General features: G+C 37.9%; 1 protein-coding gene across 3 annotated transcripts in view; it reads right to left on the bottom strand.

The window, feature by feature from the left end:
• The window catches only part of thsd7ba (thrombospondin, type I, domain containing 7Ba), a 919,481-nt gene that overhangs the window by 181,821 nt on the left and 715,347 nt on the right, over window positions 1-22,313 (bottom strand). For all 3 annotated transcript variants that reach the window (XM_087989223.1, XM_087989224.1, XM_087989222.1), the window contains 2 exons: window positions 3,727-3,857; window positions 1,789-1,942 (listed from right to left, as the gene is read on the bottom strand). In XM_087989223.1, the coding sequence (XP_087845349.1) occupies window positions 1,789-1,942; window positions 3,727-3,857 (285 nt within the window). The remainder of the gene's footprint in view (window positions 1-1,788; window positions 1,943-3,726; window positions 3,858-22,313) is intronic.

Genomic DNA, 22,313 nt, shown 5'->3' with positions numbered 1-22,313 from the left:
GAAACATCGATTTTACTGCTCTTCGGATGCTGCTCTTCCAGCACCACTAATCCAAAATCTGGTTTCCAGCATCTGCAGTCATTGTTTTTACCTATTATGCAGTGCTGCAGTCTGCTTGTGTATCTGATTTTCAACTACATCTGCTAAAACATGAAAGTGAAAGTGACTGCTCCTCTTAAGGTTAGCACATTAAAGCAGATGGGACTCAGTAAATGAGTGCAGCAATCGCCGGTTACCTAAAGCACTCTGTTACTCTCTGAGTAGGTACAAATAACAGACAATAATTAATTAGGCAACAGAACTAAACAGTATTTAAACACTCAGCTACTCACAATATATTAACATATTGGCATTTAGTCACTCCCAGCTACAATTACGAAATTGCAGAGGGAAACAGAACATATCATAATAAGATGTTTAAGCACTGACTAGCCTTAGAAACCATTTAAAATGTGCACCAGCTTGTAGTTACTAATTACATTTCTCCTCTGTTTGGAAAGGAACTGAAATGTCAGTTTGTGAATAAATTAAGACTAGATTACTCACAGCATGGAAACAGGCCTTTCAGCCAACTAGTCCACACCCACCCTTCGAAGAGCAATCCACCCAGACCCATTCCCCTACATTTACCCCTTTACCTAACACTACAGGCAATTTAGCATGGTCAATTCACCTAACCTGCACATTTTTGGGAGGAAACCCACGCAGACAATGTGCAAACTTCACACAGACAGTTGCCTGAGGCAGGAATTGAACCCAGGTCTCTGGCGCTGTGAGGCAGCCATGCTAACCACTGTGCCACCGTACTTTCTAACAATATAAAAGGATTGATATTTTGTTTAGTTTTAAAATTTTCGAATGGTTTCATGGGTCTTGGAAAACTTACTATTTCCTTTTATAACTGTTGTTAATTTAACTTAGTTCTTCTTTTTTGTCTTATGTTACTCCTCATTTATTCCTGTTTCTCGTTCATTCACACAGCAGATTTCTGCTTTTCATCTCAGTTTTCCAAACAATTGCAATGTTAAATCTTAAAAGTAGAAGTCAGTACCATGATAATACAACAATATTGGACATAACAATTTTGGTTTTAATATTCAGCTTAAATATTGTAAGAGTGACAGAAAAAGAAACCATGTGTCATTATCTCTAGCTTTCACTGAAGAGATACTTAATCATCAATGATCTGGCACTTATTAAAAATTCATTCATCAGATGTGAGTATTAATGACATTTATTGCACATCTTGAATTGCCCGTAAGAAGGGAAAAATTAAATTTATGAAGCCAAGGAATCAATACACTCAAAGTGCATCTCAAATTGTTGTAGTTTTTGTTAATTGTTTTTCAAGGTGTAAATACTCACAATTTCAATTCCTAACATGCAAAAACAATAACAACATCCTTCAGTAAAGTGCCAAAAATATTAAGAAGGAATGCTGGTTCTGAGTCTGTGTAGTAAAACAATCAGTAAGACTGACTGAAATTCCATTATTTTGCTTTGTATTTGATTGCTGTCTAAGTTACACACCTTCAGGTGATAGCTTACTTAGGTGCAAGCAGCTTGACTAGTTCAAAACAGGAAGATATACAGGGCATATGCGTACATTATTTATAATTTATTGGGCAGTTTCTATCTCAACTAAACATGTGATTAGTTGAGATGCTTTTTGCACAAAAAAATTACTATTTTAATTTTGTTTACAGCTTCTAAGTATATCAATAATTGTCATTTCTGCAACATTCCATTTGGTAAATTTATCAAATGTATTCAAAACAAAATACCAACTTTGGGACAAGTACTCCAGTCGCCCCAATCAGACATTACACAGTTATTTGGACAGTGGAGAGCACATTCCCGAGCTCCAATGGGCATTTCATCATAATCACACAATGCATCATCCACACTCTCTTGAGGCCCAGTAGCTGTGTTATTCACACATCTAGGGAGACAAAACATGTTTTTATTATTGGGGTAAGTCATCAAGCTATCCAACCAGCATGATATATGAAATGGAATATACAGTTTTTTTCCGGAAGAGTCACTTTTACTATTTTGATATTGCAACCTTATATCATCTATCACCTTTTAAATGCAAATAACTGTCAGAGAATTTGACTTTTGTATCTTTGATTTTGAAAATGAGAAAGGACTACATAATCTCAGCAAAATTGCCAGTAAGTGACAAAGGCCTCATTCAGAGTTAAGTGCATTGTGCCCTCCAAAAAGCTTTGGAGATTGGCACTGCTGAGAAGGTAGCCCTCATTGCTCACTGGGGATCATCATAATGATATAAGCACAAAATCTCTCAGTGTCAGGTGCATCAGAGCACATCTCGTCTGTTATCCCTTTGTATAAAACAGTCTACCTTTGACTCAGGTGTCTTAGTTACTCAGATACTTTATCTCTCCCCCCACCAGCAAATAAAAGAGCATTCTATTAATCCATTGCCTATTCTACAACATGGTAACATAAAAACATTTCAAGCCTTTTTACCCTACATGACAGTACCAATTATCATGATTTGATCAAATAAGGCAATACCAAATCCAAATATGTTCTGTTCAATGATCCTTATGAAAAAGAGTTTGTCCTGAATAAGCACTGATAAGATCCTTATGAAAAAGAGTTTGTCCTGAATAAGCACTGATAAGATACCTTAAAATTGTGCTTGCTATCTACTTGAAATGTTTATTTGATTAACTCAGAGAAAGAGAGAAAGGGTACATGGAAACAATAATTGACTCAATTTACAACAGTGCAAGGGAATTATTGAAACTGAAGACCAGGATGTTTGGCTAATCAGTTCAAAAGAGGCATTAAGGGAGAATGGCATAGGGTGGAGAGACATCATGTAGACATCATATTCCATTATCTGGATCAGTGGTGCTGGAAGAGCGCAGCAATTCAGGTAACATCCGACGACAGCTGCTCGTCAGATGCTGCCTGAACTGCTGTGCTCTTCCAGCACCACTGATCCAGAATCTGGTTTCCAGCATCTGCAGTCATTGTTTTTACCATCATATTCCATTAGTACATCACTAAAGACTGAAATAGTAAGATGCTGTTGTGCATTGCTGCAGGTCCCAAGACTCCTTTGAAAGGTGCAGACAACTGAAATTGGTTTGCCTTGCAAGACCAACTGTGTGAGGATTGACGTACACAGAATTATTTCCTGGAACCTGGACAATAAAACCCAATTAAAAATTACCAAAGGAAAATACCATTTGGAATAACAATTGCATATGATCAGAGGACATCCATAAAATACATTAAAATAGTCACCTCTTATAAATGTATCACATTTTTGAAAGGTTAGAAGGTAGCTTTTGGGCATGAGAAGACAATAGTAAACAAAATGTATCTACTTAATATTCCTGAAAAAGGATGCCCCCATTGTGGGTGCTTATAAGCAGAATTAGAGTAATGAATGTCATCAGAACAGTTCAGAAACCTGAGAAAATATTTTGGTCAAAAAGGGTTAATGCTGCTGGGTATAAAAGCATCAAACTTCTTGTTATTAAAACTCACTCAGTAAAGGATTACACCTCATTAGAACATTGCAAAAATACGAAGAATTCTTTAGTTCTTCAATAAAATGGTGTTCTCCCCGATTAAAAAATGAAATTTCTACAGTATAATGTCAAAAGATGAGCTAGAAGAGACTAGAAACAAGAAAGATCTTAGATATTCCAATGTATGTGCAATTCCTTTTTTTCGATTTACCTCACTTTTCGAGTTTGAACACCTTCTCCACATTTACGCATTGACTCTTTATTAATTCTGCAATCAGACCATGGTTCAGCCATCCAGCTATATTTACTGCAATCTCTGTAACATGGAACTCTGTCATACACCTGAGAATTAAATCAACAAAAGTAAATCAGTCATCATCCTCTGAACTGTGGTTCTTCCATACAAGAATGATTTTTATATATCAAGTGTAAAGCTTAATTTTCCACAACACTGTTGGCAGACACGTTAGCTATTATGGATACAAATAAATTCTTATTGCCATTATTTCATAAATTCCACAAAGTCATCAATAAATTTCAAAGTAATAGTATCTAATATTTATGCCCAGAGTGATTGGAGTGTTAGGCAAACAGAATATGATGGTGTAAATCTAAATACAATAAGGGTTGACACACATTTAGAAATAATGTTTTTTTTAGATAACCTGGGATTCATAAGGTACTTACTGAGATATTGTATGGAATTTACTGACCCCATTCCAGGATTAGAGGTAAAGGAGGCATGGGTAGTGCATGAACTGGCAAGGCATAGGGTTGCCTTCCCATCCCCTTCCATTTAAGTCTGCACTTTTGGCTGGAAGATGGACTTCTCCCTCAGAGGCCAATTGAGGCCCTTAGGTAATCAAAATACTCTTATAAGTTAGGAAAGTAAATACCGAAGTTGGATTTAATCACATTGTTTAGTTGCATCATGCTTGAATAGGAGAGAATTGATAGACAAACCTTTCTTTATCTGTCCGTAATTTTAAAAATTTATTCATGGAATGAGGGCATCACTGACTAGATCAGCTTTCATTGCCCATTCCTACTTGCCCAAAGGGCAGACCATAAGACCATATGATATAGGAGCAGCAATTAGACCATTCAGCCTATTGAGTGTGTTCACCATTCAAACATAGCTAATAAGTTTCTCAAATCTCTTCTCCCTCTTTCTCCCCATAACCCTTGATCCCCTTGACAATTAAGACTATCTATCTCAGTCTTAAATATATCAATGACCTGGCCTCCACAGCCTTCTGTGGCAATGAATTCCATAGATTCACCACTCTCTGACGGAAGAAGTATTTCCTTATCTCTGTTTGAAAATGTCTTCTCTTTCCTCTAAGGCTGTGCCCTCAAGTCCTGGTCTCTGCTAGCTGGAAACATCATCCCATCATCCACTCTGTCCAGGCCATTCAGTATTCTATACAATTCAATTCAACCCCCCATTATCCTTCTAAACTCCGTTGAGGATAGACCCTGAATCCTCAAATGTTCCTCATACGTTAAGCTTTTCATTCCTGGGACCATTCTTGTGAACCTCTTCTGAACATGCTCCAGGGTCAGTACATCCTTCCTGAGATATGGGGCCCAAAACTGTGCACAGTCCTCTAAATGTGACTTGACCAGAGCCTTACAGAACCTCAGAAGTACATCCCTGCTTTTATATTCAAGCCCTCTCAAAATAACTGCCATCATTACATTTGTCTTCCTAACTACTGACTCAATTTGCAAGTTTACCTTGAGAGAATCCTGGACTAGAATTCCTAAGTCTCTTTGCACCTCAGATTTCTGAATTTTCGCCCCATTTAGAAAATCGTCCATGCCTCTATTCTTTCGACCAAAGTGCGTGACCTCACACTTTCCCACCTTGTACTCCATCTGTCACTTCTTTGCCCACTTCCTAACCTGTCCAAATCCTTTTGCAGCCTCACCACCTCCTCAATGCTACCTGTCCCTCTACCTATCTTTCTATAGTCTGCAAACATAGCCAGAATGCCTTCAGTTCCTTCATCTATATTGTTGAAGTACAAAATGAAAAGTTGTGGTCCTAACACTGAGCCTTGTGAAACACCACTTGTCACTGGCTGCCATCCTGAGAAGGACCCTTTTATCCTCACTCTCTGCTTTCTGCCATAGAGCCAAGCTTCTATCCATGCTAGCACCTTGCCTCTGACACCATGAGCCCTTACCTTACTCAGTAGCCTCCTGTGTAGCACCTTGTCAAAGACCTTCTTGAAGTCCAGGTGGATAACATGCATTGGCTCGCCTTGGTCTAACCTGCTCATTACTTCCTCAAAGAATTTTAGCAGGTTTGTCAAGCATGATCTCCCCTTGATGAAACCAGGCTGAATTTGCCCTATTTTACCAGCTACTTCTAAGTATTCAGAAATCTCATCCTTTACAATGGGTTCCAGGATTTTACAATTGTCCGAGGTTAGGCTAATCGGATTGTAATTTTCCATCTTTTGCCTTACTCCCTTTTTAAACAGGGGTGTCACAATTCCGATTTTCCAGTCTTCTGGGACCCTCTCTGTCTCTAGCAATTCCTGAAAGATCACCATTAACGCCTCCACTATCTCTTCAGCTATCTCCCTTCGAATGCTGGGGTGCTGTCCATCTGGTCCAGGTGATTTATCCACTTTCAGCTATTCAGTTTTTCTAACACCTTCTCCTTGGTAATGGCCGCCATACTCAGCTCTGCCCCCTCACTCTCTTGAATTTTTGGAATATTACTTGTGTCTTCCACCGTGGAGACTGATACGAAGTAATTCTTCCATTCCTCAGCTATTTCCTTGTTCCCCACTACTACCTCTCCAGCATTATTTTTCCAGTGGTCTATTGTCCACTTTTGCCTCTCTTTTGCCCTTTATATATCTAAAGAAACTCTGACAGTCTTCCTTTATATTAGTGGCTGGCTTACCCTCATATTTAATCTTCTCCCTCCTTATTTCTGCTTTTGTTGCCCTCTGTTGGTCTTTGTAAGCTTCCCAATCCTTCGGTTACCCACTGCCCTTCACACATTATCTGCTTTCTCTTTTGCTTTTATGCTATCCTTGACTTCCCCAGTCAGCCATGGTTGTCTCATCCTCCCTGTATTATGCTGCTTTTTCCTTAGGATGAACCTCTGTTGTGTCTCCTGAATTACTCCCAGAAACTCCTGCCTTTGCTGTTCCACTGTCTTTCCTGCTAGACTCCTCTCCCAGTCAATTCTACCCAGCTCATCCCTCATCCCTCTGAAGTTGCCTTTATTCAGCTATAATAGCGTTACCTTGGATTCTATCTTCTCCCGCTCAAATTACAGAGTAAGTTCAATCATATTATGTTCACTGCCTAACCTTCACCTTAAGCTGCCTTATCAAGTCTGCCTCATTGCACAACATTAAATCCAGTATTGTCTGCTCCCTAGTGGGCTCCACCACAAGCTCCTCCAAAAAGCCATCTCATAGATATTCCACAAATTCCTTTTGTGGAACCACATTGCCGTGGGTCTGGAGTCACATGTAGGCCAGACCAGGTAAGGATGGCGGCGTATTTTCCTAAAAGTCATTCGTGAAACAAATGTTTTTTACGACAATCGATGATGTCATCGATTGTCGTCACTACACCTTTTTTTTAGTGAATTCAAATTTCACTATCTACCATATCAGGATTTGAACTCCAAAACATATTCTGGGTCTCTGGATTAACACTCCAATGATAATGCAATTCGGCCATCACCTTCCCATTTCAAGCTCTATTGTTTGTGTTATGCTTTTAATACAGGTTCTGGTATGTGTATTCTGCATAGTAGCCAACTAGCTAAATTATTCCGTTTTTTTATTATACAAGAAGGGTTCCAATAAAAAAAACTTAAAAACAAGTATTTTCCAACAATATTATAAATCTTAAAAAAAAACATAATTTTACGAATTCTAGATTACAGCCAGAATTTTGGTGATAAGTGTATAATGCAAATGAAAACTCATTCTCAGCACATCATTGAAGGAACAAATCAGAATTAGTTGTAAAAGAGTGATTGTCTTGTATAAATTGTTTTCTCAAAATACTGATAAAAATGTAAAGTCTCAGCAAAGCTTGCATGATTCTTTCAATCTGAGTGGATTCTGCATTCATTAAAAAATCATTAATCACTTGCAAATAATTCTACCTGTAAATTATTAGTTTTGATTGAAAGGAAAATGTCATTAGATAATTATATACAGAAACAAAATCTGATTGGTGGATTACATACATCATTACAGGAAAGAAATGATCACATTTGAATCTTGATAATAATGAAATGCTCTGTAAGTGGAATGAGTGCAGAATTAATTAGTGTTTAGCAATTCACTGCACTGTCAATTACATACTCATCATGCCTTCATCACATACCACTTATTTCAAGAACTTGATCATACTATAGGCTTCAATAAACATATTCCAGTTAGTATCTGGATGCAAATTATATACAGTAGCCACATAAAACATATCACATGCAAGGCACTGGCAACCATTAGTGCTCCAAGCAAGTTCATGTCTTTACAATAAACAACTGAAAAATATAATTTTAAGGAATATCAGAGAAGCATGGATTAGATTCCCTACAGTGTGGAAACAGGCCCTTCAGCCCAACAAGTCCACACCAGCCCTCCGAAGAGTAACCCACCCAGATTCATTTCCCTCTGACTAATGCACCTAACATTATGGGCAATTTTAGCATGGCCAATTCACATGCCCTGACATCTTTGGACTGTGGGAGGAAACCAGAGTACCTGGAGGAAATCTATGCAGAGACACAGGGAGAATGCACAAACTCCACAGACAGTCACCCAAGGCTGGAATTGAACCCGGGACCCTGGTACTGTGAGGCAGCATCCATACCTGGTCTGGCCTACACAATATTCCAGACTCACTGCAATGTACTTGACTCTGAATTACACTCTGAAAGCATTGGACAAGTTTCTCAGTGCAAGGACAATTAGGAATAGGCAATAAATGCTGGTCCATCCAATGTCCACATTCCATGAATGAACAAGAATAAAGATACATTTACCTCCTCCACCACTCATGCATAGGGCAGCTCTGTATATAATCTAAAACGTGTACTTCAGCAATTTACCAAGCCTCCTTCTGAGCTCATGAAATCCAAATGCTATCAGGTCAAACACAACAAATGTATTGCAATACCATGACCTGTAGGATCTCCTGTAAGTCATACATCTTCCTAGAATGAAACAAAATAAATGTTCCTTATTGTCTTTATGTCAAAATTCTGGATTTCCCTTCCTAACTATGCTTTTGATGTACATACATCACACATTGACTGCAACAGTTCAAAGAGGTGGCTCATGAGCACCTTCTTAAAGGCAATTGGATAGGCAGTAAGTGTTGACCACAACTGCAATGCTCGCATCTTAAAGAATGAATGAAAATAAAACAGGGGTCCAAGAATTAAATGCTATTTGTGCACTATTATTTCCATAAATGTGTCAGTAAATTGTTTGCTTTAGTACACCAGACTTAAAAGATCAGTTTCATCAGTTTTTTTCAGGAAGGGGACATCCAAATAACTTTAGACAAACTGGACATTCTAAATTATGATGTGCATTTTGGCATCTATGAAGGCACACTCAAACAGATCTCACTTTTCAGTCTCAACCACAGGGTGCAGGTTTCTTGTCTTTCAATATCTATAACATAGCAAGTTTTTATCAAAGTGTTGGAACTTAATACTTTAAAATGCATATCAGAAAATGGCAAATAGCAAATGTCATATTTACGATCACACCAATAACAGTTGCTGGATCATGTTTATATTTTTAATGATTAGATTACTTACATTTAGATTAGATTACTTACAGTGTGGAAACAGGCCCTTCGGCCCAACAAGTCCACACTGACCCGCCGAAGCGCAACCCACCCATACCCCTACATTTACCCCTTTAACCTAACACTATGGGCAATTTAGCGTGGCCAATTCACCTGACCCTGCACATCTTTGGACTGTGGGAGGAAACCGGAGCACCCGGAGGAAACCCACGCAGACACGGGGAGAACGTGCAAACTCCACACAGTCAGTCGCCTGAGTCGGGAATTGAACCCGGGTCTCTGGCGCTGTGAGGCAACAGTGCTAACCCCTGTGCCACCGTGCCGCCCACAAACTTTTTCAGAACAGTTAAGATAATTCATTATATAATATAAATTTCTAGCAAACTAATTAAAGTAACGTGGCAAGTATTAATTTAACCTGTTGGTATTATTCTTGTTACAGTTACAATCTAAACCATTGATGAAGTAAACCGTAAGCAATCTGAAAGTTTCTTAAGTTGTTGGCTTGCTTAATTTATGTCCGGTGGTAGACCGCATAAATATTTTCTAATCATTCTGTTCGGAGATGTTATTGTGCACCTCTGCAGTAGCTGGGACCTCAACATCAGCCCCTTGACTCAGATATAGAGACACTACTATTGTTTCATGTAAGTGCTCTTTAGATCATCATGTTGGACAATGTTTCAATCAATTTTCACACCAGGGCAACTTTCATGTGTAAATGGGAAAAAAAACTTCATCACTTGAAGGAGATAACAAAGCCACTGAATGACAAACTACTCGAATCATTGGCAATGGTGAGATTCAAACCCACCCTTCCAAAGAAATTGGAATCTGAATCCAGCACCTTAGAAAATATGGGCATGCTACCACCTAGTTGCACACATATCATGTACACAAATTACTGTGATCATTACCTTTACAAATAATTTGAGCAATTCTGTGTGAAATTTACAGACATTCAGAAAATGACTCCCACGTTTTCAATATTACTGCAGAAAACATTCATTCTAAGCTGTTCAAGAGGGAGATAGATATATTTCCTGGAGCTAAATGGATCAAAGAGTATGGGCTGAAAGTGTGGAACAAAGTACTAATTTGAATGATCAGTCATGATATATTGAATAGCTGAGCAAGAAGACCAAATGGCTGACTCCTATGTTCTGTGTTTCTAGTCACAGTCAAGACCCTCAAGTACTATTAACATACTCAGCCCTCAGTTTTGACCTATATCAAACTGCTCAGAACAAAACATCAATAGTACAAATGTATTATATATCAAGTATATCTTATTGCTTGAGGAACATTAATTTTGCCAAAATTTTATAAGACCATGAATTGAAGATTTGCATCAAACTGAGAGTTGCACCCTGCTAATCCGATTGCACAAGTACTTCACTCATGCATCCTACAGTATCAATGTTACAATTCCAAATGACATATTTGAGAAAGCCAGATGCAAGTTTACATTTGAAATTAAACTCAGGAGTATAATCTCAGCAAATGCAATGTGACATTTCCATACAATTATTCTTATCTACATATTTCAGTTAACATATATCGTATGTGAGCCTAAATTCAAATGATTTAAATCTGAAATAAGATTTTAAACTTGCCAAGCTACCAACTCAATCAATTTATGATGTTTGAACTACCATGATACAGGATTTAATAATACTGAAACCTAATTGTCGTCATAAAGTATGAATTTCAGGTATCATTCACAGTACTGACTGTAATTTAAATAGGCTAGTTTTTCATTCATTGCCTACAAAGGAGTGAAACCTCAAGTAGTTTCACTGAAGTGACCACAATTCTTATGTGTGCTTTCTGGACCCCATTCAGTTCATTTACCCTACTTATACAACTTCAATTGTTCCTTAGTTTTCATTCATTTATGAACCAATTGTAGACTAAGGAGATTGATTGATTCACTACTTCTCACAGCATTTAGAGATTTTTTTCACCTTCACAAAATTGTAACTGGTTGTTCTCTGAAGGTCCATTAAAGAGCATTAAATTCATTGGGGAAGCTTGATTTAAATGCAATTTGTCTGAGTCATGGAACTTGTATGAATCAAGTTAAAGCTTTCAATTTAAATATCATAAGTATTACATATATAAATGTAAGGAATGAAACTTAGGATGGTGATTGCTTTTATCATACCTCATTTGTAAAAAATACATATAACTGGAATTTTGCCTTGATGCTGACATCTCTTAAGGTTCAAGCAATATCTTTGTAGAATGTTTAAGCTGAGTTAATACAGTAGATAGCAAACTGTTACAGTCTCAATAACAAAAACATACACTAAACAGCCTAACTTAGCTGTAACACCCCAGTGCACAACCAAGAAATCCAGAAGCAATCATCACATTTTATCAGTTCATTTTGCCACTTATATCGAATTGAAACTTTGAAACCCTGTGGAAGCTATCTTAAATGCAGTGATGGCATAACCAAGTTGGGAATGTGCACTGATACTCAAACCTCACTAATCCTGAGATCCTCACAGATTCCTCAAAGTTCTTTGTTTACCATGTCTGATAAGCTTAGGTTAACTGAAAACATTGACTATGTTTCCGTACTTAACAAAAAACTACTTATTATACATAAATCAGGTCTAACCACAGGCAAACAAAATATGAATGACCAACTTATAACTTTACCCCTTCTTAAACATCAATGCACATTTGCAGAAGGACATAAGCATTAAAAAAAAAGACGTTATGGGCAGAAAAAAAAAGAAATGTTACGGAAATAATGTTCAATCACAAGACAACAATATTCATGAGGTGGCTTTTTGCTTCTTCGGTTTATAGATCCCTTATTTTCTTTCCAAGTCCTTTCAGTGTTTTACTTCAGTCACAGGGCAGTCAGCACAAAATTGATCAATCACGGAGTCCCTGGTTAGAGGCAACAACTTATCTTACAGTTCTTTCATACTTCTCTACAAAGAGAGAGATTCTGCCTTTTTAAGAGTCTGGAGATTTTCTGTCCCTGTATAATTCACACAGGGTGCCTACCTACCTGGGAGCCAAGCAGAGGATTGTTGTAATGTTGATGATTCGTGGTCCACAAAACTGTCCTTGATTGAAAAACAAATCGACAGCCTGTTCTCTGGGCCACTAATGTGCGCACACACACACACACACATACACACGTACCACGCATCTCCTCTCCCTCCCACCACTTTATCAATGCAACACTGTGCATTCAACCTACAATAAGTTCCAAAATTGCAACTTCTCCTTCCATAGTTTTAGTCCATAATCCAAAAGTAAAGAACTCTTTTAAAAGAAGGTGGCTATTCCGGGAGCATTGTACCACCTGGTAAACATTGTATTTTTTTAAAACATCATGGCTGTCCTGATGCAAGCCCCAAAATTCTTTAATATGTCTTCACATCATATATTAGCTGGTAAATGGAAATGAAATAGATGGTCAAAACACTAGCAAAATGCAGGAATTCTGAAATATAAACAAAGTATTGAAGAAACTCAGCAGATCGAGAAACATCAATGATCTCTTAGTTCTTAAGTACAAAGTTTTAATGAACTTTTGCTCTCAATCAGTCCTGGACCTGATCGATTTAAGCCTTAAAGGGACCTGCATTTCTAACTCTGACAGGCAATGCTACCAAGTCCCAAGTCAGACAGCTTTGAAAAGTAAAGAACTTACTACTTCTTATATAAGATTTTCAAATGTACCAGAAGTCTGGATCCATGCTGATATTTTGCTGACTTCCATTCGGAAATGGAAACTTAGTCCAAATGGTCCAAAGCAAACATTCAAGTACTTTCAGACTTGACTGGATTTTCTTTTAAAAGTCTGTTTCTAGACATAATCAGTGATTAATTTCAGTGATTAAAGAAAGTGTATTTGCAGATTGCTGTCTTTCTAGACTTAAAGAACAGCTGCCTTTCATTCAGGCACATCTGTAAGGTTACTTCTGAAGATGTTTGCATGAAGATGTCTTTCACTTGACAGAAACATTATCATCAAGCAGGCCATTATATTGACTGTGCACAGAATTTCAATGAATATATTGCATTTCCTTTCTTACAGAGAAAAAAAAATGTTGTCTTATTTGAAGATACATTGTTTGCTAAAGAGAAAAAGGAATCAATGAGGTTCAATAGAGTAACCAGAATCAGCTGGATTCTGCATGGAGCTTTTGAAGTTCACTGAAAGGAAGAGGCATCGCCTTTTGAATACGTATCACCTTCCACAGAGTTTATAGACATGCACATGAACAGAGCATGACAAGCAAGGGAAGGAAAAAAAACTTAGGTATTTTTATTTAAATATTGTATATTTTCATAAAAGCTGTTTCAAAAGTCCTGTTGTGATGTAGGGGGCATCCACAAAATATATCTCAATATGAAAGGAGATCTCAGCTATCTGTAAGAATAATAGGGTAGTTATGGTAGGGGATTCTAACTTTCCAAACATCAACTGGGACTGTGTGGTGTAAAATTCCAAGCAGTGGAATGTGGTGAAACGGTTAAAAATTATGTCCCAATACATGTGTGAATCTAACCGGAATGGAGGTGTTGCTTAGTCCCGTGTGAATCTTATTACACACCTCCCCGTGTGAATCTTCTTATCTGTATGTAACCAGAATGGAATGTGTTTTTTTAGCCTTGCTCTGCTGTTCACATGAATGTTTATATCTGGAAAAGAGTATATCAGCTGGAAAAGTCTCCAGTTCGGTGAGTCTGCTCCGGGGTTACGTTTAACCGCCGAGCGTGGGTTGTTGGCAACCGCTCTACGAGAACTGACGGCTCCCAGTTCCGGTAACATGTAGAGTGAGTATAAGCCAGACCCGTTGTAGCGACGCTGCGGGGAATAAAATGCCCATATTCTAAAATGATTTGGATGCGAGCATAAGAGGTACAGTTAGTAAGCTTGCAGATGACACTAAAATTGGAGGTGTAGTGGACAGCGAAGAGGGTTACCTCAGATTACAACAGGATCTTGACCAGATGGGCCAATGGGTGAGAAGTGGCAGATGGAGTTTAATTCAGATAAATGTGAGGTGCTGCATTTTGGGAAAGCAAATCTTAGCAGGACTTCACACTTAATTGTAAGGTCCTAGAGAGTGTTGCTGAACAAAGAGACCTTGGAGTGCAGGTTCATAGCTCCTTGAAAGTGGAGTCGCAGTTAGATAGGATAGTGAAGAAGGCGTTTGGTTTGCTGTCCTTTATTGGTCAGAGTATTGAGTACAGGAGTTGGGAGGTCATGTTGCGGCAGTACAGGACATTGGTTAGACAACTGTTGGAATATTGTGTGCAATTCTGGTCTCCTTCCTTTAGGAAAGATATTGTGAAACTTGAAAGGGTTCAGAAAAGATTTGCAAGGATGTTGCCAGGGTTGGAGGATTTGAGCTATAGGGAGAGGCTGAACAGGCCGGGGTTGTTTTCCCTGGAGCGTCGGAGGCTGAGGGGTGACCTTATAGAGGTTTACAAAATTATGAGGGGCATGGATAGGATAAATAGACAAAGTCTTTTCCCTGGGGTGGGGGAGTCCAGAACTAGAGGGCATTGGTTTAGGGTGAGAGGGGAAAGACATAAAATAGACCTAAGGGGCAACATTTTCATGCAGAGGGTTGCATGTGTATGGAATGAGCTGCCAGAGGATGTGGTGGAGGCTGGTACAATTGCAACATTTAAGAGGCATTTGGATGGGTATATCAATAGGAAGGGTTTGGAGGGATATGGGCTGGGTGCTGGCAGGTGAGACTAGATTGGGTTGGGATATCTGGTCACCATGGACAAGTTGGACCGAAGGGTCTGTTTCCATGCTGTACATCTCTAGGAATCTAGGAATCTATGAAGATTTTTTGTTTAATAATGTGATAAGACACTAACAATTCATAATCATAAAGAATGCTTAACATAATGCAATGCTACAAAGTGTCTTTCTGAAAGGATTATAATGTAAATTTAGTCAAACAGTAGAATAGATGACCAAGTGCGCAGTGAAAGAATTATGGCGTGTCATATAGGAATATGAGAGTGACAGAAGATTAAAGAGGGAATTCTGGAGACAATGGCCTAGGTAGCTGAAGGTTCAGGCACCAATAATGAAGTAATTAAAATTGGAAATGCCAGAATTAGACATGTACTGATGTCTTGGAGGTTTGTGGGCCCAGAGGATATTACCGAACTGAGAAGTAGTGATTCCATGGAAGAATTTGAAACAAGGATAATTTTGATTTCACAAAATCAAAATGTTACTTGAAATAGAGTCACTTATGCCGGTGAGCACATGGTAACAGGTTTCAGTGCAACTAAGGACATAGATGTTTTGGGCAATATCAAGTTTACAGAGGATAGGATATGGAGGACTGTTGTTTAAGATGTTCAAGAAATCAGCTCCTCCCACCAGGATGAGAGTTAATGCTGAGTGTATATTAAGCACCTGATGATATTAAATGGACTTCAATTGGAGAACAGCTCTTTATCTTGAAGGAGAGACATCCAGTATCTATATTTTTGTTGTCATCCCAGTAGTCCAGTCTATCATATCAATGTAGATACTTTCTAATCACCTTTTCACTTCTAAAGCAGGTGAGACTTGAGACCTCCTGGCCTAGTGGTAGGTACTCTATCACTGCACTGCAAGGGCACAATATTACACCAATGCAAGTTATAGCTGATTGCTATCATGCATAAACAATAATCTTGTTTAAGACAATAAACTAAATTTTGTTCAACTCCCAAGTGGATTTTATCAATCCGACACTTTAAATTCCAACCTAAAAGAAGAACGTTGGCAGCAAATCTACCCAATGTGTCTTTCACCATGATGATGTGATGTCATGAGCAGTCTGTTTTACTCTCAACAGTTGTCAGGTAGAGAGGTGGAATTGGTGGCTACAAATAGTATCTATTGTGTTCCAATATTGAATTGTAGGACATTTCTGTTCAGCCAGCACAGGATGTTGGACCAACAGATGAGCTGAGTGAGGAGGTAGTGAGGCAGGGTTGGGTGACAAAAGCACATAAATGTACATGTTAAAATGAATGCAGTGTTTTTGGATGATGTGACCAATACATTGTATATAACCAAGAAATGGGAATGGGGGTGGGGGAGGGGAGGAAGGGGTGGTTGTGCACAGATTGATCCTTGGGGAACACTAGAGGTAACAGTGCAAAATCAAGAAGATAAATTATTATGCGTGATCTTCTGACAGTGATTAGATTGATAAGAGTGGAACCAAGTGAGTGTAGGTTCAAATATCTGGAAACTTAAGGAGAGGTATCTCAGATGGTATGATCAATAGTGTCCAAGATGGCAAAGAAATCAAGAAGGTAAGAAGGTGACATTTACCATTGCCCCAGTCATCAAGAATGTTTGTCATGTGTGACTTTGATTAGAGCCATATTATAGTGGGATGGAAATCTATTTGAGGTGATACAAATGTGGAATTCCAGAAAAGTCAGAATTAGGAGGAGAAGTATGTTCAAAATGATGGAACAGTGGTTGGAAATGGGTTGGTAGTTTGCAAGGGTTCTTGTTAGAGGAGAGAGGTAATGGAAATAAATTTAAAGGAGAATCAAAACCACTTGAAAAGAGAGCAATATTAAAATATCAGTCAATATGAGAAACAGGAGGAGGGCAGAAAGTGTGTCTTGTGAAGAAGGTGACCTTATGGGAGGAGATAGGAGAGAAGGTAGACTTGCTGAGAGGGTTACCTGGAGAGACCGTGGTGTATTGTCAATTATTAATCCAGAAGCTTGTGCTAATGCTCTGAGGTCATGGTTCAAATCCCACCAAGGCAGCTAGTGTAAGTTAAATGCCAAAAGGTAAACCAGCAAGTGGCATATGCTGGTTTGACATATTTTCAAAATGAATCTCCAGTACATTTATTTCCAATGAGTACTGTCTTTTTACTATTTATTTTCTCTGGGATTCAATTATGAATCTGGAATTAAAAACTAGCTTCAGCAATGTTGATAATGTCAACTATTATCAAATTGTTCTAAACGTTCATCTACTTCACTTATTCTTTAGGGAAATAATGTGCCATCCTCACTTAATCTGATTTATGTAACAGTCTGGACCTACAGCAATGTGATTGACTCTTCTAACCCTAAGCTTGACTCTATTGCAAAGATCTCACAAGGTGCTTAGCTTAGGGGCAACTAGAGGTGGACAATAAATGGTGGAAAGAAGAGAAATGGCAGAGGCAAATGATCAAATTATCTTGATCTTTGCAGCTCTTCTCATTTATTGGTGGAGGTGACAGAGTCAGGGGTTAAAGAAAATGTTTTTCAGTACAAAAGTGAAACTTGCAGTTATCTATGCATTCCAGAACAATCCTAAAATGGTGAGCAGTTTTACAAATGAAGAGCTTTAACTGGTCCAGTTTGTAAAGGGCTAAACCAATTGACCACCATATCCTTTCGAGTCTGCATTCCTTGGACTCAACTAAGCAGCAATAAGGGTAGGACCAAGAGAAAGAGCCAAGGAGAGAGACAGTGATGGTTTTACTGGACATCAGGATTTCAAACGTGAAGGTGTGAGACAGCTGTGCAATTTCCTAACTACAGAAATGCTGCAGAGAATGAAGGGTTAAACATTAGACGTTTCAGATTTTGGATGTGGGGTGGAATTAGCCTTAAGATCTAAAATTTCTCTTCAGAATTAATATTTCTCAGCTCTAGTATAACCTTGTTTAAACTTTACTGCATATCCACAATAATTTCAAATTTCTTTCAAAAGTGAAGTAACAAAAATTGTACACAGCACTCCAATGATGGCTTCAACAATGCCTTGTACAACTTTATAATAATAATTTGTGTTCATGTCTGTTGAGCCCTTATTTGTAAAAGCAAGAATGGCATCGTCCGTTTTTAATGATCTCATACCTGCTCTTTCAAAGAATACTGCATTTGAATCCCTAGGTCTCTTTGTGCATTAAAACACTTCAACATCCTTGCATTAAGTTATTTTTCTGACCTTCCAAACTGAATAATGTCACCCTAAGCCACATTAAGCTGTACCTTCATCTGCCCATTCATTAAGTGTCTTCTTGAAATCTTTTACAGTCCTCCTCACTATTTACTGAATATTTTAATTTTAAAATAATTTATTATGCCAGAGTTCATATCAAAGCGTAACTCTAATGTTTCAAACTACTAATGCATTCCTGCACTGTTACACTTAAATATTTAAGCAATAATTTATTGGGTGCAGAAATACGTCCCTCATAATCTCCAGTGGTATTTCACAAAGACAAATATTTGTTGTTTTGTTTTTTTTCCTTTTAAACATATTCAGAGTTTTTTAATATTTTGAATTAAAGACAACATTGAGACATAAGCCATTCATCTTTTTGCAAACAGTTTCTCATTCTATCTTAGTAAAATTTATAGTGGAAACAAAAGGAAATTGTCTCAAACTTCCACCAGCAGCAAAGATGCACATAAATTCCTACCATGATGTTAAACTAAAACTGAATGTAACTCAAGCATCAATACTCGTATTTACTTACAACCTCACTGAAAACAATTGACTTTGGAAATAGCTGATAATGATTGGTTTGATGAAAAGCTATTACTCATGCTGATAAATGTATTCTTTAACCCATAAAGCAATTCTCTCGTAAGGCAAGACAGATTCAAGGACGTTCATGGTTCAAGTTATAGCATTGTTAGACACACTAAACGTCTGAATAAACTAAAGCCTGCCTAAAGGAAGCTAGGATAAATTGAATCATAACAAAAAAAGCAAGTATTTTCTTCAGCTTATCAGCAGCAATGAAGTTATCTTGCTTTTCCCAGACATAAACTGAAATTTTAAAAAACAATGCACCTGTTTCTCTCGCTGCTGACTCAAGCTGAATCTAATGTGTGCCCAAAATCTTGGTGCACTGCTTGGCTCTGAGCCGATCTCCAGAGTTTGAGCCTTTCTGAGCATCCCCAACAGTTGCACTCCATGATGACTCCTGTAGGTTGAAGCTTAGCTGCAGCATCAACTGCGATGACCATGAACCTTACGGGTGACGGTGAAGTGTAGGTGTTAGGCCATAGTTTCTAATGGACTCCTCCATGCTTTCTACATAATGGGAAAGTTCAAGCAGTTCAATGCTTTGATACATTTCTGGCTGAAGGCGTGCTTCCAATATGTAAAGGCCAGTATCCTTAAAATCTGCATCTTTATCCTTCTTAACAAGGTTGGAATGTGAGCCGATCCTTCTTTGAGTTACCTCATGGTCATCCTTTGAACCTGGATAGGTGCTTGCTCATCTGGGTTCAATGAGAGACCTCTATAGAGTCTTCCAATTCACTGACTGCAAAATCAGTCTTGCTGGTTTCTGTGCTCATTCTCAGAAATATAAGAAAGATATTATGCATTTGTGGCAATTGAGGTTAATTGCCCAGCTTCTCCACAAAACATTTGAGGGCTACAATTTGAATAAAGAGCCTTCAGAAGCAGATCTTGAAGAGTGAATAAGCTTTCCAGTAGCAGAGGATGACTTTGACTTCAAAACATCTGACAATGTCAATTCTCCTGAAATTTCAGACTTTATAGATAACTTCTTTAACAGGTTTGTCTGATGACTGATCAGACTTTTTAAACATCAGACTTGTTATATGGCATTTTAACAAGATTTATCATACTCTTATAATTCTTAAACACAAATGACATTTAATTCAAGATTTAAAAGATTTTTTAAATGTAAGTGCATAAGAGGTATTACAAAGATGTACACCAAATGCATGATTTTCAAAAATATTATTTGACATATTAGAAATGTTTAAATTTATAATTCTAAAAAATAATTTTCTAAAAATAACATTCAACCAAACTAATCTGACTTGAACTTTTGTTTTAATTTTTAACCTGAACCTTCTATGACAAGTAGAGCTGACAGTAGAGACACTACCACTGCAACACAAAAGCTTTTAAGAGGGCCCTGTCCTTTAACTGGAAACATCAAATTCACACCTTCCAATTAAAAAGCTGTTTATGCAGAATACACATTGCTACTAACAACTTGTCAATTATAATTAACCTCAAACTAGGAGACAAAAGTGGCACAGATCCACTGCTGACAACCCTTGGCCAATGGAACTGACGTCTGTCCAATCTCTGTCCAGCATTAAAACTAATCTTACAGTTTCATATCTATTTCCTAAGCAATTCTGTTCTTTCAAATAGAATGCTAGCTAATAAAACTCAGTTTTCAAAACTGTAAGTGCAAATTCACTCCTTACATTTGCATGTGCATGTGTGTGTGTGTGTGAGGGAGAGGGAGTGTGTGTGTCTATGAGAGAAAGAGAGAGAGTGTGTATGTGTGGAGGGGGATGCAGGAGAGGGAGAGTGTTTGTATGTGTGGTCTTGAGCGAGCGAGTTTGTCTGTGTGTATAGAATACTAGCTAATAAAACTCAGTCAGTTACTGTGGCATTTTATAAATTCCTAATTTGGAAATAAAAGCAGTCTAGCTCCAGGATGAGATACAAACAGACTTGAAACATGGCCTCACACCTAAAATACATTGCCTGATCTAAGATGTCACCTTTATTCTGATAAACCCAGCAGTTATCTGGGAGTAAGGATGCACATGTTAATCAATCAAAACCTTCCCTTTCTGTTCTAACTGATTAAAGACTTAATAGCCATCTAGGTTTGTTCAAAACATTTGCATAATTGGATGACCCTTTGATCTTTTACTTATAAATTGTGTCCAATGTATTCTCTCTCACTAGCTGCCTGAGGAAGGAGTGAGGGCTCCAAAAGCTTGTGGTTTCAAAGAAACCTGTTGGACTATAACCCTGTGTCGTGTGATTTTTAACTTTGTCCACCCCAGCCCAACACTGGCTCCTCCACATTTATTTCAAAGGGAATGGAGTATAAAAAAAGGAAAGTCTTGTGAAAGCTACATGAAGCACTAGTTAAACCACACCTGAAATACTGTGAATAGTTTTGGTCCCCTTGTCTAAAGAAAGGTAAACTATCATTGAGGGCAGTTTAAAGAATGTTCACTGGTTGATCCTGGGATTTCCTATGAGGAGAGTTTGAGTAAGTTGGGCCTGTACTCATTGAAGTTTAGAAGAATGGGTGGTGACCTTACAGAAACATATAAAATTCTTAGTAGGCTGAACAGGATAGACAATGAAAGGTTTCCATTCTGGTAAAGTCGAGGACCAAAAGATGTGATAGAGTAAGAGGCCATTTATGATGGAGATGAGGAGAACTTCTTTTTTCTCTCAAAAGTTAGTCAGTCTGTGGAATTGCTTATTGCAGACAGCAAAAGAGGCTGCATCAATAAGTATGTTCAAAGGTGGGTGCTGGAGCAATGCCCAAATATCACACTGTTACTTTTATGACGAGTGAAATGATTTCCATTCTTGGCATCTCTTCAAATTTTTCCTTAACTTTTTATAATAACGATGTAGTTCCTTTCTGGTGTATAAAGACAAAAAAAAATTACCATCTATTGTTAATACAATGCCATTGGTTTTTTTTACCCTTTGAACAAAATGGGATATTTATTTTCAAAGGAAAATTCAGCTTTTGTTGCTTAACCTCTACCCCTTTTGAATGAATTGAGGACAATACAAACCGTTCTACTTACGGTGTGATGATACTGGGTCTATAAGAGATGTGTTCTGTCCTGCTTCTCTTGCAGAGGAGTGCTGTAAAAGTGACACTGAAATGTCTCCTTCATATATGTAGTTGATAAATAATTTTCAGGTCTCCCTGGGTGATTTTTTTTTTAAAAGTAAGACAAAAGAATCATGAGTGGACAGGGTCAGACTCGCGTATACTTAAAACGATTTTGGTTTTGCTCTCAATTATTTGGTGGGTTTTACTGGCTGCTGAAGTGAAAGCTTGAATTCTCTGTTGCTAGAATGCAGCCTTAGACAGAGAAGCTTCCTCTTTAAAAAATCAAAAGATTGTTTTTTTTGGTTTTCTTTCTACTGGACTACAGAGAGATAGTCCATGGGAATAATACATTGTATTGCTG

The sequence above is a fragment of the Chiloscyllium plagiosum genome, unplaced genomic scaffold (genome assembly GCF_037043375.1).
Source record: "Chiloscyllium plagiosum isolate Xiang-an unplaced genomic scaffold, Cpla_swu_hap1 HiC_scaffold_7, whole genome shotgun sequence".
Lineage (NCBI taxonomy): Eukaryota > Metazoa > Chordata > Chondrichthyes > Orectolobiformes > Hemiscylliidae > Chiloscyllium > Chiloscyllium plagiosum.
Note: the sequence above shows the minus strand (reverse complement) of the source record. Positions and strands in the feature narration are given on the sequence as shown.